The sequence below is a fragment of the Eleutherodactylus coqui genome, chromosome 4 (assembly GCF_035609145.1).
Source record: "Eleutherodactylus coqui strain aEleCoq1 chromosome 4, aEleCoq1.hap1, whole genome shotgun sequence".
In the NCBI taxonomy this organism is placed as follows: Eukaryota; Metazoa; Chordata; class Amphibia; order Anura; family Eleutherodactylidae; genus Eleutherodactylus; species Eleutherodactylus coqui.
The window spans coordinates 267795350-267811801 of NC_089840.1; the positions used below are offsets into that span (position 1 = coordinate 267795350).

Consider the following 16452-nt stretch of genomic DNA (forward strand, 5'->3'; position numbering starts at 1 on the left):
ATTTCTATGTACCGCCGGTGGCTTCCTGGCACCCACCCAGGCAGTGGTTCCACAGGGAGTTTAACCTACATGTGTCCACTTGTAAAGAACCCCAGTCTGACTGGGGCATGCAGTGTGGGCCGAAACCCACCTGCATTAACCCTTTCCAGTCCACTGTGTGACCTGTGAAGACATTAGGGTTTAAGGCTGTACAGCTCCGTTGTTGGTAGACGTCCGTCGGGGTTCTCTTACTGTATATTGCCAGCCTCTCTGCTGTCGGAGCCTATCCTACGTGTCAGCTCATGCAGTACTGGCTTTAGCCAGCATATAGCGCCGTTGTATAACAGCAGAAAAAGAGTAAGCCCCCTAGGAAAACCATATACAAATTGGATTGGAAAGGGTTAAGCACAACATTACTACCTCAGCTGTGTTGGGCAATGCAATGGGATATTTCTATGTACCGCCGGTGGCTTCCTGGCACCCACCCATGCTGTAGGTGCACACGGAGTTTTTACTACATCTGTACACTTATAAAGAACCCCAGTCAGACTGGGGCATGCAGTGTGGGCCGAAGCCCACCTGCATTAAGCACGACATTACTACCTCAGCTGTGTTGGGCAATGCAATGGGATATTTCTGTGTACCGCCGGTGGGTTCCAGGGAGCCACCCATGCTGTGGGTCGACAGGGACTTCACAATAGGGAGTTGTACCTGCCTGTGTCTATGAATTAAAAAGCCCGGTCTGACTGGGGCATGCAGACACCTTGACAGAATGAATAGTGTGTGGCACATAGGTTCCCCATTGCTATGCCCACGTGTGCAGCTCCTGATGGCGGTGGCACAGGATTCTATTTCTCATTGCTACTGTACAGCATTGTGGGCTATCGCTCCGCCACTTTTAAAGAGGGTCGCTGCCTAGCCGTGCCAACCTCTGCAGTGTGTGCCTGCGGTCCCTCGTCATGGCAGACGCAATTCTAAATAGACATGAGCGTGGTGTGGCATGAGGGCAGCTGAAGGCTGCCCAGGGACACTTTGGTGTGCGCTGTGGGGGGGGAGGGGGGGCGGTTGGGCAGAATGTAACCCAGGAGAAGTGTCAGTGGAGTGTCATGCAGGCAGTGATTGTGCTTTGTTGGAGGTAGTGTGGTGCTTAGCAAAGGTATGCCATGCTAATGAGGGCTTTTCAGAAGTAAAAGTTGTTGGGAGGGGGGGGGGGCCCACTCTTGCCGGTATTGTGGCTTAATAGTGGGACCTGTGAACTTGAGATGCAGCCCAACACGTAGACCCTCGCCTGCCCTATCCGTCACTGTGTCATTCCCATCACTTTCCTGAATTGCCCAGATTTTCACACATGAAAACCTTAGCGAGCATCGGCGAAATACAAAAATGTTCTGGTCGCCCATTGACTTCAATGGGGTTCGTTGTTCGAAACGAACCCTCGAGCATCACGGGAAGTTCGTTCCGAATAACGAACACCCGAACATTTTGGTGTTCGCTCATCTCTAGTTCTGACATGTTTTCCCCAACAATAATGGGTTCATGAGAGAACCAATATAATAACATTGTCCAAAGATAGCGCATCACTAACATATACTGACTAAAGTGTTAACTGACGCTATCAGTGTAAAGCAATCTGCCAGGGAGAGTGACGTAATCACACAGCGTATTTCATTACGCTGTGTGATTACATCAGAGGCTTTCGTCACAGCTGCCAAAGACAGCATTATAAAGGGACAAAAAAGGGACAACACTTTGGGTTATTTCTGCTGAAGTCCTATTGGTTTATGACTTTCTTCTCTCCATGTGGAATTTCTATGCTGGATGTAGCCGCAGGGTGCATTTTTCAACACTGGTGGCTGTTTCTTACCCTATCCCTTTGTCTTGAGTTCAAGGGAGAATAGGGAGAGGTCATGAGAGTGGTGTTGCCCTTATCAGTGTGGTATCCCTGCTCAGGTAATATTGTATAAGGGATTTAATAGGTTTTTCCCCCCTAAGTTAAAAATTTTTAATCTTATAATTAAAGCTTAAGTTTTATGAATACAGAGGTTTTCCTTTCTGTTGGTATTTCTTATGTAAGAAAAAGGTAATAATGTAATGGTGTAATATTGGGACAACAGAATGGATCATGTGGCCCCAACTTCATGAAGATATTTGATGATATTAAATGATTAATATTCTGCTAGATATACAGCGCTATGCTTTCGTTTTATGCAGATGTGAAAAAATGCGGTAAAGTAAGAATGCTTTCGATTAAAAAATGCAAAGTGAATGAATAAAAGAGAAATCTAAATCAAATCACTATTTGGTGGGATCGCCCTTTGCCTTTAACCCCTTCCCGCTTCAGGACATACATTTACGTCATGGAGTGTTGAGGTATGCAAAAAGAGATCTCGGGGCGACCTCTCTTCATACAGCGCGGGTGTCCGCTATTTATTACAGCTGACACCCGCAAGCAATAGCCGCAATCAGCCGCGCAGCTGATTGAGGCTGTTAACCCTTTAAATGCCACTGTCAATTTTGACAGCGGCATTAAAATCCCCCAAACAATGTTCGCGGGTCTCGTACGGTCCCCCCGCAGTGAAATCGCAGGGAGCCGTATGGGTGTCATGGCAGCTGGGGGCCGTCTGAAAGGCCCCAGGGCTGTTTTTGCAGACTGCCTGCCAAGCCATCCCCATGGGGTGGCTTGATAGACTGCCTATCAGATCGCAGTATGATGTAATGCTATGGCATTACATCATGCTGCAGGAACGATCAAAGCATTGCTAATTGTGGTTCCCTAGCGGAACTAAATAATAAGTTAAAAATTAGATCGATAAAGTTTTACTAATTGTAAAAAAAAAAAGTAATAAAAATGTAAATCATCCCCCTTTTGCCATATGTATAATAAAAAAATCTAAATGATAAAACAAAAATACATATTTGTTTTTTATTCACAGAGCCAAAAAAGTCTAGTTAATATTAAATGCCCTTCACAGACTAGACTTATAAGCCCTGACCTACCATCAAGGCCAGAGGCTCTGTCTCTACCATCTGTTTTGTTATTTTGCTAGTTTTTTTGAGCGAGCAATCAGACCGGTGACACTATTGTCTCACCGGTTTTCAGTGCTATTCAATCAGTTGCTCTTATGCATGTTGACAGCACTGGCTTTGACAGTATTCACTGAGATAGTCAGTCCTGCAATTTTTTATGCAGACATCGTGCTATTATTTTTTGCTTGCTGTCTGATCTGAAGAGACATAGATTTTTATATGCATAACAGAACAGAACTATGACTGTTCTTCACTGAACGGTATCCATTTTTATTGCTATAAGCTTTTGGGGCATTTTGTGATTAACGAATATGAGTGTGAATCTTTCTAAGCAGATGATAGAAATAGAATAATATGTTCCTGATAATCCGCTGGCATGAAGAGGTGAAACGCGTCGAATAAGTGTGCCTACATGGTTATGACAGCGCTCCTTTCTTCCATGTCTTCCTGTTCTTTCATTTTTTCTTCACTCCTAGTTGGTGACTATGAGAAAACCCCTAACTTTACATTTTCTACTTACAGTGTCCCCAGCAAAGAGAAATCATGTAATTACATGTTGTCCATATTAGCCGTGCTGCGAAGTGGGGAAACAGGACAGGTCTGCCTCCAAATGCAACCTGAAGAGCCAGTACACGTGACTATAACATTTGAACACCGGCTCATTAGAACATCTGTTTTTGACAAAGACATCAGCTCCGACTTTTTTGGCTGCATGGATTTTTCAGTAAGTAATATTATATGATTTGGTAATACAGAATATTATTAACGGCTCTGCATACAATAAGAAAATAATTTAAGCTTAAAAATAAGTTCCACCTTCAAAGTGGTTTCCCAGGTCTGCGTTTTTCTAGAAACAGCGCCACACATATCCGTTGGCTGTGCCTGGTATTGCATACTAATTTATTTGAGGCACTGTACAACACCAAAAACAGCCCATAAACGGGTTTGGCATTATCTCTGAAAAAATTGGCTCTCTTGACAGAAAATGTAACTGTAGTATATACCGTAGCAATGTGATGTCAATGCCGCTAAGTTCAGTTTGTCAAAGACGCATAGGCGTGTTAGTCATGTGGGTCAGCATGCCGTGATGTGGTTTTAGCGGGATGGAAAACTAGGCAGTTTCCTAGTGTGCATTTCCTAGTGGCCTCCCGAGGATGCAACCTGACAATGGAAAGGGGAAATATTCTTCTGTGAGCTCTAATAGCCAGGCAGAGTGTTCTGTCCCACCATAGAGAGACATATATGGCTAAGCCAAAGCAGCTCAGTTCTCTTTGACTCTTACACTGCGCTGATTTGGTCAGTGCAGAAGAGGAAGAGCAGGCTGAATCTGACCAGCCAAAAATATATTTGTCCTGTTAGGCCACTTTCACACGGCCAAGAAAATCTTGCAAGATTTGTGGAATGCGAGATGCACAAATATCACATGGATATGAACCCCATTCTTTTGAATGGCGTCTTACACATGAGGGATTTTTTTCCCCACATTGCAGTGTGGGTTAAAAAATTGTGGCATGTTCTATCTTTGGGTGTTCCTTTGGAATACCTCTTATCGCCCATTGTTTTCAATGGGATCGGCAGAGTATCACACGGTGTGCGAGTTCGATGCAAGGTTTACCCATTGAAAACAATGGAAAACACTCTGCAATCCTCTTTAGGTTTTAGCTGGGGCGGAGGATCGCTACTGAAGTGATGCGAGGCGGTTTTAACCCAAAAACGCATCGCATCCGCGTAAACATCGCATGTTGCCGAGCGTGATATCGGGCCGAGTTTCACGGCTCAGTCTCCCACTAGCCCGTGTAAAATTAGCCTTACAGAGGAATATAACTAAAGCCTGGGCAAGGGAGTAACCACCAAATCACCGGGGATTTTACAATTAGCCCCCACACTTCCCTAGACCACCAGAAATTTAAAGGGAACCTGTCACAATTTTTTAGCAAAGTAAATCAATAGCAGCGCAACAATTATGAAGAGTCTGTCTTTCCTGCACTTATTTTGCTGTGCTGTGGATGAACGCAAATCTCAGTATTAGCAGTTTGAACATTTCTGGTGCTGCATATAAAGGAGACTGCTAGCTGCATGTTTTGGCCAAAGTCCACCCCTCTTGCCTTCTCTGAAATGGATGACATGGTAGGTAATATCCAAGCCCCATGAGGTCAGCTAATGGCCCATGCCCCGATAAACTGACCTATTTGTGAGAGGAATCAAGGTGGTCATCTGCCAGTTGCCGACCTCATGGCGCAGGCTCGAGACTTTGCAGAGGTTTATGGATGATGCCTACCACGTCATCCATGTCAGAGGAGGCATGAGGGATGGACCTTTGGCAAAACATGCAGCTAGCAAAGAAAGTCCAACCTCTCCCACCAGACTGCTCTCGCTCATTTACAAGAGGTGCCAGAAACTTTCAATCTACTAATGCTAAGGTATGCTGTTATCTACAGTGATAGCAAAATAAGTGCTGGAAAGACAGAGTCTTCATAAGTATTGCACTGCTATTGGTTTTTCTTTGCTTAAAATTGGTGACAGGTTCCCTTCAATTGCTGACCCCTACACTATCCTGGACATCAAGAGATTTGAAGGGGTTCTCCAGCTGTGAGCTAATGATGGTTTATCCTTGGGATAGTCCATCAATAGTACGTCAGCAAAGATCCTCCACCTGGGACCCCTGTCCATCAGCTGTTTCTGAGTCGGTGCACTGAGCTGATTTTTGCAGGAAGCGGACAGCTCTGTTCTCACTGCAGTGGCTCAGTTTGGCAAAGTTCCCATTTACCTCAATGCCTGCAATACCAAGCCTGGCCTTTGCAGTACAGTGATTCCCCGGGAAATAAGACCCTGTCTTATATATTTTTTTCCCTAAAAGAGGCACTGGGTCTTATTTTTGGGGAATGTCTTATTATACTTACCTAGAAGGCACGGTCGAGGTCCCTACCCCGAAAATAAGCCGTACCCTGATTTTCGGGGGGGGGTGGGGGGGACTTGAAATATAAGCTCTACCCCAAAAATAAGCCTAAGGGTGATTACCCACTACAGTTTTTTTTTTCACTGCGAAATTCGCAGCATTTTTTTTTTTTGCAGGGGTCTATAGGCTATGGGACTTGTAAAGCTAAAATCGCGATCGCGCAAAATTACCCTAAGGGTGACTACCCACTACATTTTTTTTCACTGAGAAATTTGCTGCATTTTTTCTTCTGCAGGGGTCTATGGGACTTCTAATGTTAAACTCGCGATCGCGCAAAATCGCAATTTTCCGCGAAATTGCGATTTTAACATTGCAAGCCCCATAGACCCCTGCAGAAAAAAAAAAACGCTGTGAATTTCGCAGTTAAAAAAAAAAACTGTAGTGGGTAGTCACCCTTAGCTACACTACTAAAAAAAAAAAGCAATATATTACCTAGCAGGCTCGTCCAGACCGCTCCCGTTGGTCTCCGGAGTTTCAGTATGCTTGCTTGCAGTTCTCAGCCACCGGCAGAAGATCGCTTCCTGGTAACGGGCTTCGTAAGCCCCACCTCCAGAAATCGATAGCTCTGACTGGTTCTTGAGCGCCACTGACCAATGCCCCCTACACTGCATGGACCACACAAGTTGTACCCATTGACCTTTTCACTGCCCTAGACCACTATTAAACTATGAATGCCTGACAGATGGGTATCTGGACTATATATATATATGTATATATATAGTCCAGACACCCATCTGTCAAATTATATATATATATATATATATATATATATGTATGTATGTATGTATGTATGTATATATATATATATATATATATATATATATATATATATATATATATATATATATATATACACACACACAATGAAACCTTTGTTCTGTCTTCCCAGGTCTCCAAAGTGAAAACAAAAGAATTGGCTTATGTGACCTTAATCATTACTGGAGAAACAATAGATATAAAGGAGCGTAAGAATGTTGTTATTGACATAATGCCAGAAAATTGTATTACGCAAGCAGACAAGAGTGTGTACTCACCAGGAGGCACAGGTGAGTAAAATGCCCAGACTCGACTTAATGTATACTTCCAGCCAGTGTTTCAGGCTCTACACTCAAGTCCAGAGACTAATTTTTGCCCCATCTTCTCATGACTTCCAACATGTTGGAATTACAAATCCTTCGCAGAGGAGCAAATGCTTCTATCGTAATCTCCGCTGGCCCAAAGATGCCTTCAAAACTTTTTTTCTGTTTAACACTTGTCTAATTTACGATGTACACAACATAGATGGAAAAATAAAATAAAAAATGTGAAAAATTAGAAGAAATGTGATATTCCAGAGACCTTGCCAACTTCATTGAGATTCTATCTTGGTACTTGGCTTTGGCCTTTGAATGTTGCAGTGAAGCCCAACATAAATGGGGTAGTGCTGGCCCATCTGGGTATCAGAGTTTGTGCTCCCTAGAGGGTCTTTGGATACTTTGCTCGGCCTGTCTCACTCTGAATGTTTTTATTAAACTATTGTCCTTCATTGCAGTGAAAGTCAGAATGTTTTGTATAGATTCCAATCTGAAGATGATTAAGCCAAATGTAAGTTTTCAGTTTTGTACTATTGAATCTTATTTCCCCGTATAATAGACGTTAAAGGGATTGTCTCGCGAAAGCAAGTGGGGTTATGCACTTCTGTATGGCCATATTAATGCACTTTGTAATATACATCGTGCATTAAATATGAGCCATACAGAAGTAATTCACTTACCTTCCCTGCGCTGGCGTCCCCGTCTGCATGGCTCCGTCTAATTTCAGCGTCTAATCTCCCGATTAGACGCGCTTGCGCAGAAGGGTCTTTTCCCTTCGGCTCGGTCCGGCAGCAGTGGCGTTCTGGCTCCGCCCCCTTCTACTCATCATCGCGTAGCTCCGCCCCGTCACGTGTGCCGATTCCAGCCAATCAGGAGGCTGTAATCGGCACATGTGACGGGGCGGAGCTACGTGATGATGCGTAGAAGAGGGCAGAGCCAGAACGCCGCAGCTGCCGGACCGAGCCGAAGGGAAAAGACCCTTCTGCGCAAGCGCGTCTAATTGGGAGATTAGACGCTGAAATTGGACGAAGCCATGGAGACGGGGACGCCAGCGCAGGGAAGGTAAGTGAATAACTTCTGTATGGCTCATATTTAATGCACGATGTATATTACAAAGTGCATTAATATGGCCATACAGAAGTGCATAACCCCACTTGCTTTCGCGAGACCACCCCTTTAAGTGTAAAATGATACTAGACTGCATGAGAATTTACATATTTGTGCTTATAACATGTTGAACTAAGTTTACCTACTGACTACTAAGGCAGAGATAATAGATGTTGCTGGGGTAAGAGCAGTGGGGTTGACGAATATATGTATGTATGTATGTATGTATGTATGTATGTATGTATGTAGTAGGAATATCAAATACTATTATAATACAGTTTGATATGAAATTTCAAGGTCTTTTTCGGAAACGTCCTGGTGCTAACTTATGGTTCTGTCTAGTACAAGGTTGAGTTGTGACCCTTGGCCTTGAAACAGGTTGAATAAAGAAGATAAATTGGGGAGTTACATATGAGACCCCATATAGTTTTTCATGGTTTTTCGCATTTCTTTGTGTAGATAGCTAATGATTTATTTCTTCTTTTCTACTTTGCAGTGTGACAAAATCTCCTTTATGGTAAGAGATGCATAACTGTTCTGGTCTGTTGTTATTATTTTCCAGGTGAAGCCCCTTGACCCCAATGCAAAAACTGTAATAGGACCCCAATTATCGTTTCTACCTTGGTACAATCCTTTTAAGTTCCAGATAAACCCTTTAACATGGTTTCCATTCTAGGTGAAAGCTTAGAAGTTAAATTGGGTATTAGCTAACCAGAGCCCCCTATCGGATGACAGATTTGTTTAGGTCTATTGTACCTTATTGGCAAAAGAAAAGTAGTCTGAAAAGCAGCCCTGGTTCCCGAGGGAGTCTAAAGGCCCCTTTGCAGAATGCATACTACTGCTCCACGCATTTCAGTGCAAGCACTGGAGACTGGGGAGTTCAGAAGCTCGACGGTCATCAGCAATCGCATTGTAGAGCAGCAGCGCGCATGCACAATTAGAACCTGATTCATGTGCGGACCTTCTGGATCCCAATTCTTGGGATCGGTGCGCGTCTCAACGCTCAGATGCCCACTAACCAGAAAGTTATCCCTTGTCCTGTGGATAGGGAATATCCTTCTGTCTTGGCACAACTTTTTAAAATATTGATGCCTTATACCTAGAATAGGTCATCCATATGAGATGGATGGGTGCGGATAGTCCAGCACCCCAGCCGATTAGCTGTTTGAAGAGGCCATGGTGAACTGATGAGTACTGCAGACCCCTCATCTTCTTCAACCTGTGATGGCATGTTTGTTGATCATCTCGTTTTTCTGCAGCTCAGTCCAATGCCATGACCCACTCAAACTGGAGTTGAACCCCCGTTGATCTGATATTGATGACCTAAGGATATCATCAATATTTGAGGGTGTATTCACACGGGCGTATGTGTATTCACGGTCCGTAGTATGCCGCTGCCTTGTATTTTTCTTCCTATCTACAGTCTTTTTACTCGTGTAAATACGAGTGCACAAAATCGCATTGATTTCTTGCGTAAATTCGCATCAAATACGCAAGTGTCCTTTGATTTCAATGGGCTTCTATGGTTCGTAATATGCATCAATATGCATGATGGGTTCGATAACTTGAGCATAATATTTTTTTTCACGTTCAAGTGATCGAACCTATTGAAATCGATATGTAATACAAATACAAATACGCTTATGTAAATGAGGCCTTAGTCCTGGAAAACCCCTTTAATGCATCTTAAAGGCAATCTTATTTGATTTGAAGGAGAGGTATTTACTTCTTACATCAAAGATAATTACCTGAACTGGAATCTCCTCCTCTTTTAAGTTGTCTATAACGCTCTTCAGCTGGTTCCTTTTTGAATCTGACAACCATAATTGATCCCATATGGGTTGCCACACCATTTTTAAAGAGGTTGTTCACGTTCAGTAATCTCTTTTTATTAGAAGGGTATTCCAATGAAAAAGTTGATCATAGATTATCCCACAATTGGGAGCCCCAGAGAACAGCTGAAATCTAGGGAAAAACCTGACTGTAGGCACAGGGTGAGACAAAAGTTTGGACACACCCTTTTAAGTGGTGTATTAATGAGAAAACTGATTTTCAATGTGTGAACATATTAATTTTTTTGGCGGAAGAGATGTTTTTGGCAGTCATTTTGAACTCCGCCCTCACTTAACTCCTAAATCAGTAAAGATAGAAACAAACTGGAAGTGTCAGTTTTGCCCTGAGTAATTCTGGCCAGTAAAGTCTCATATATCACATGGCGCCCTTCCCATTTGAAGCAACCTGAGCTGAATTCAATATGGCAGAGTTCAAAATGGTCACCAAAATGTCTTCTCTAAAAAATGCAACTCCCTCCAGATTAATACTTTCACACATTGCGAATTCATTTTATTCTTATTACACCAGTTAGAAGGGTGTGTCCAGACTTTTGTCTTACCCACTATTCAATTCACCTGCAGCACCACAGGATAAATAAAGTATTATACGACACCAATTCAAATCAGTAAGTGGCCCTTGTACTTAATGGATGTTTTTGGTCTTCCAGAGAGAGACGATCAATTCCAAGTTCTAGATGTTTTGTCATGTTGCAACAAGGTGCACAGATTGTGCATATAATATTTCTGCTAAGTGTATCTCATTGTTGACCTAAATCTTCTCTAGGACCCAAACGGGGCATGTCTTGCACAAGTATCGAATCCAGTTACCAAGAATGGTTTGGTAAAAGCGGAATTCACGATAAGTGACAACGCAGCTGAGGGATATTACCAGCTCACGTTTGCGAGAGGCTCTGATAATACAGTGTACAAATATATTGAAGTGAAAAGACACAGTATGTATTCATTATGTTCAGTATTCTTTAATTTTCATACTCTTCCACTTTGCAATTTTTTCCATCTCTTACTTCAAAATTACCCCTTAGCCAGTCCTGCAGCATGCTGTGTGTAGCGTGGTAATTTGTTTTATGTAAAGCATGCCTCTAACCCCATCCAATCCCTCCCAGTCCCCATGTGCCCCAACTAATAGTGCCCTTCCTTGTGTAAGACTCAGTAACGGTGCCCTCTTAGTGCTCTGACACACTGTCATGGTGCCCACAAACAGTAATACTGATGTAGAAGTTCTAACACACCCCACATTAGCACGTTTATAAGTCACAGTGGGGTGGCTAAGCTATTTGCATAGCGCAGCCAGATATTCACAGTGAATGTTAACAGCACCCACACTAGTTACATAGCGTGCCTAATTTCTAAATCCGCACTGCTACATCTGTAGCTTGTTCGCACCGTGATGAAGCTCTCTTAGTGCCCCCTCACATAAATGATGTCCTTTTTGTGCCTTCCGCACAGTAAGGATGTCCCCTTTGTGCTCCACACAGTAAGAATATCCTGTTAGTACCCTCAACACAGTAGTAATGCCCTTTCAGTGCCCGCCGCACACAGTGAAGTTGCCCCTTAGTGCTGCTCACATGGAAAGGCATGACACATGAGAGTCCCAGGGCTGCAGGAACAGGATGGAGAGGGGGTCCCCAGCCCAGCCTGCACTTTGCCTCTGCTGGCAGACCCCGGACATCACCACAAGTAAGATTGTGGTGGGCATGGTCTAGTGATGAGGGGCAAAGATGTGATGTGCTCAGCCTCAGCTGTGTCCTACCCCGCTCTGCCAGGTGAGGAAGGTGGGTGAGGGGGTCAATGGAGACAGATGCACGACACATAGGGGATATCAGAGGCTTAGTACTGTGAAGGGGTCAGCAAGAGTCCTTATTACTGTGAGGAGGTCACTAATAGATACTGTTACTGTGAGGGGCACTATTAGTCTGCCTTCACATGAGCGTGTATACGCAGCTATTTACCCATGTAAATACACCGGGCTGCATTCTACCTGATGGCCGGCGTATTTAGGCAGGTAAATAGCTGCGTATATATGCTTGTGTAAAGGTAGCTTTACTGCAAGGAGGTCACTAATGAGTACAGATAGTCCTCTACTTGCGAACGTTTGAGTTACGAACTTCACAAGATACAAACAACTTGTCCCCTGCAGTATGATGTAACGCTATGGCATTATATTATACTGCGTAGTGACTGGACAGGCATACTATCAAGTCGCGCCATAGGCACGGCTTGATAGGCACTGTGCACAGACAGCCCTGGGGCCTTTCAGAAGGCCCCCATTGCCGTGGCAACCAGACGGCGTCCCATGATCTTATCGCGGGAGGCCATACAGGACCCCCGAATGTCGGATGCAGACTGTTTCTGACAATTCTGACAGCAGCATTGAAAGCGTTAACAGTTCTGATGAGCAGCGCAGCTTGTCAGAACTGCTGCCGCTGGGTGTGGATGAGTGTCGGCTGTAAGAATCAGCCGGCACCCGACATTGTATGGAGCAGGATCCACCCGCCATCTCCTCCATACAAGCATTTGTTCGGACATGCGAACAAATACTCTTATGAACAGCTTCCTGGAGCGGAACCTGTTGGTAAGTAGGGAACTATCTCTACTATTAACCCTTTCCAATCCAATTTGTATCCTGCTTTTCTAGGGGCTTACTCTTTTTCTGCCGTTATACAACAGCGCTATATGCTGGCTAAAGCATGAGGTGACACGTTGTACAGGCCCCGACAGCAAAGAGGCTGGCAATATACAGTAAGACAACCCTGAAGGATGTCTTCCAACATTGAAGCTGTACAGCCTTAAATCATAATGTCTTCAGAGGTCAGACAGTGGATTGGAAAGGGTTAATGTGAGGAGGTCACTAATGAGTACTGTTACTGTGAGGGGCTCGCTGAGGGGCACTAATACTGCAAGGAGGTCACTAATCAGTACTATTACTGATTGGAGGTCATTAATGTATACCTTTATTGTGAGGAGGACCCTAATGGATACTGTTACTGTGAGGAGGTCCCTAATGGATACTGTTACTGTGGGGAGGTCATTAATGTATACTATTATTGTGAGGGAGACCCTAATGGATACTGTTACTGTGGGGAGGTCATTAATGTATACTATTATTGTGAGGGAGACCCTAATGGATACTGTTACTGTGAGAAGGTCCCTAATGGATACTATTACTGTGAGGAGGTCCCTAATGGATACTATTACTGTGAGGAGGTCCCTAATGGATACTGTAACTGTGGGGAGGTCATTAATGTATACTATTATTGTGAGGAGGTCATTAATGTATACTATTATTGTGAGGAGGTCCCTAATGGATACTGTTACTGTGAGGAGGTCATTAATGTATACTATTACTGTGGGGAGGTCATTAATGTATACTATTATTGTGAGGAGGACCCTAATAGATACTGTTGCTGTGAGGAGGTCATTAATGGATACTGTTACTGTGAGGAGGTGATTAATGTATACTATTACTGTGGGGAGGTCCCTGAAGGATACTGTTACTGTGAGGAGGACATTAATGTATACTATTACTGTGAGGAGGTCATTAATGTATACTATTACTGTGAGGAGGACCCTAATGTATACTATTACTGTGAGGAGGTCATTAATGTATACTATTACTGTGGGGAAGACCCTAATGGATACTGTTACTGTGAGGAGGTCATTAATGTATACTATTACTGTGAGGAGGACCCTAATGTATACTATTACTGTGAGGAGGTCATTAATGTATACTATTACTGTGAGGAGGTCATTAATGTATACTATTACTGTGGGGAGGTCATTAATGTATACTATTACTGTGGGGAGGTCATTAATGGATACTGTTACTGTGAGGGGCACGCTGAGGGGCACTATTACTGTGAGGAGGACCCTAATGGATACTGTTACTGCGAGGAGGTCATTAATGTATAATATTACTGTGGGGAGGTCACTGAAGGATACTGTTACTGTGAGGAGGTCATTAATGTATACTTTTACTGTGAGGAGGTCATTAATGTATACTATTACTGTGAGGAGGTCCCTAATGGATACTGTAACTGTGAGGGGCACTATTACTGTGAGGAGGTCATTAATGTATACTTTTACTGTGGGGAGGTCCCTAATGGATACTGTTACTGTGAGGGGCTTGCTGAGGGGCGCTATTACTGTGAGGAGGTCACTAATGGGCATTATAAATCTGAAGAAGTCACTAATGGATACAATCAGTGTAGGGAACACAAAGGACTTGGCTTTATATAAAAGGCCCTCTTTTGGTTGTTACAAAATTGGCAGTTATACTGACTGTGCCCACCCCTCTACGGGGGAATATTTTTGTGATACTTCATGTAGTGGAACATGCCATGATTTTACCTCATGGATTCCATATAATTCTGTAAGAAAAAATCTCCTTGTGCCTCCATATATTGCATGGGAGTGGTATTATCCATCATATATCAGTGTGCATGAGCCCTAAGAAACTCTTACTTTGCACTTTGATCGGCTTTGGATGCCATGACGTTATCTATCCCAAAGCCAAGATTTTAGGTGAACAGTGCCAATTGCTTGCCAACATTTCAGTTACAAATCATTTTCCAATTTTGTTTTGTAATTACTGCATGTCTGTATCCAGTACTATTGTAAAGTTCAGAACAGGTGCGAAGGATCAGTGCCCAGAGGCTTCAATTTGAAGGGCTTCTTTGGATAAATTGGGCATTGCTATGCCCAGGCCATGCTCAGTGTACAGCTCTCTTGTGGGTCCAGCCAGGACACATCCCAGGCTGAAATCTAAGAGGGAGGATGGATTAGGGCCATTGGCCATCCTACCTGGAGCACCGCAAAGTTGTAATTCTTGTAGTTGCCGCATTAAAGCATTTGAGGGCCACATGCTTATAGCATAAACTCCTCTTTATTGGTCGTTGGTTGACAATGTTAAAAAAACTGAACAGAAACACAATGCAGTCTTTTCTTTTGTTCAGAGGTCTTAGCCTGGTAAGGCACTCGTTGGACTCAGTAATGGTACCTTATGCACTAATGTCCTCCTTTGTCTGCAATAGTCTGATTGTCCGCTGCACAGATTTTGCAATACTCCAAGAGGAAAAGGGCAATCAACAGCCAGGAACTTTCTTCGTAACTAAGTCCCAAAGAACTCCTCCAGAGCATACATGGCCTTATAAGTCTCCTCACTCACCTTCTAGGTGCTCTCCTCAAGGAAAGACAATACCCCTCCTGACTCACATCCCAGGCCTCTCACCAGCCAAGCCAGAATCCTACAGCACACTGATGAAGGGCAAACGCCCCGAAACAGCTGTCTGTGTATTGAATCTGGATTGGTATTCAATTCCCGATCTTTGTTTAAGACCTGTATAAAGGGTTTGACATTGATATGAAGGAATGCTTCCATCCAATAGGTGGCACTGCAGAGGTATTGTTCCATCTTCCCTATTTGCATATTACCCAGAAGAGCATGAATGGCCTTATAAGTCTCCTCACTCACCTTGTAACATAGTAACATAGTAACATAGTATGTAAGGCCGAATGAAGACATTGTCCATCTAGTCCAGCCTGTCTATCCTACTGTGTTGATCCAGAGGAAGGCAAAAAACCCCAAGGCCAGAAGCCAATTAGCCCTTTTGGGGGAAAAATTCCTTCCCGACTCCCTAATGGCAATCAGACTGTTCCCTGGATCAACCCCTAATAGTTCCTACCTGCCTGTATACCAGGATTGACCCTTAACCTAATATTTATATCCTGTAATATACTTCTTCTCCAGAAAGACATCAAGTCCCCTTTTAAACTCCTCTATCGATTTTTGCCATCACCACTTCCTCCGGTAGAGAGTTCCACAGTCTAACCGCTCTTACAGTAAAGAACCCCTTTCTATGTTGGTGATGAAACCTACTTTCCTCTAATCGTAGCGGATTGTAGGTACTCTCTTCAAGGAGAGACAAGACCCCTCCTGACTCAGTTTTTCCTCCCACACTCACTGCTTCCCTTCTGCTTTCTGAAGCCATAGGCTATGCCCATAACACATGATACTCGCCAGCAGGCGCTCACCAGACCCATCCCTCTTAAAGCACTTAAACAGAAATGTTATTCAACAAGAACCCATTAAATGTGGGGAAGCAAAATAATTTGGGTGACTACCCCATCCCCCTTATACTATCACTATAAGCCTTTAACACTGTGTTGCCTTTGTATCATCTACATTATTGTATTCTTTTTTATCTTATAGTACTACCAAGATTTGACTTCATCCTCGAGTGCACACCTATTATTTCAGCCTCAGGCCCACCACCAGAAATTTTTGTATCCGCTCAGTATGTATACATTTCTTTTGTTTGGGGAGGGGGTCAGTAAGTCTGTTTCTCTTCTAGTGGGCTGTTGTCCTGTTCCCCCACAGTAGCCGGATTTCTCTCCCTGAGTTTCCTGCACTACATAGCCTATTACAGTTACTCAATGCAGTAGACCGTGTAGTGCAGCA

At 43.6% G+C, this 16452-nt stretch overlaps 1 protein-coding gene across 1 annotated transcript in view; it reads left to right on the top strand.

The window, feature by feature from the left end:
• Positions 1–16452, top strand: part of LOC136626336 (ovostatin-like) — a 117714-nt gene that overhangs the window by 11544 nt on the left and 89718 nt on the right. Inside the window, exons 4-9 of the mRNA XM_066601310.1 lie at positions 3529–3730; positions 6852–7008; positions 7494–7546; positions 8639–8659; positions 10759–10927; positions 16204–16288. Of these exons, the coding sequence (XP_066457407.1) occupies positions 3529–3730; positions 6852–7008; positions 7494–7546; positions 8639–8659; positions 10759–10927; positions 16204–16288 (687 nt within the window). The remainder of the gene's footprint in view (positions 1–3528; positions 3731–6851; positions 7009–7493; positions 7547–8638; positions 8660–10758; positions 10928–16203; positions 16289–16452) is intronic.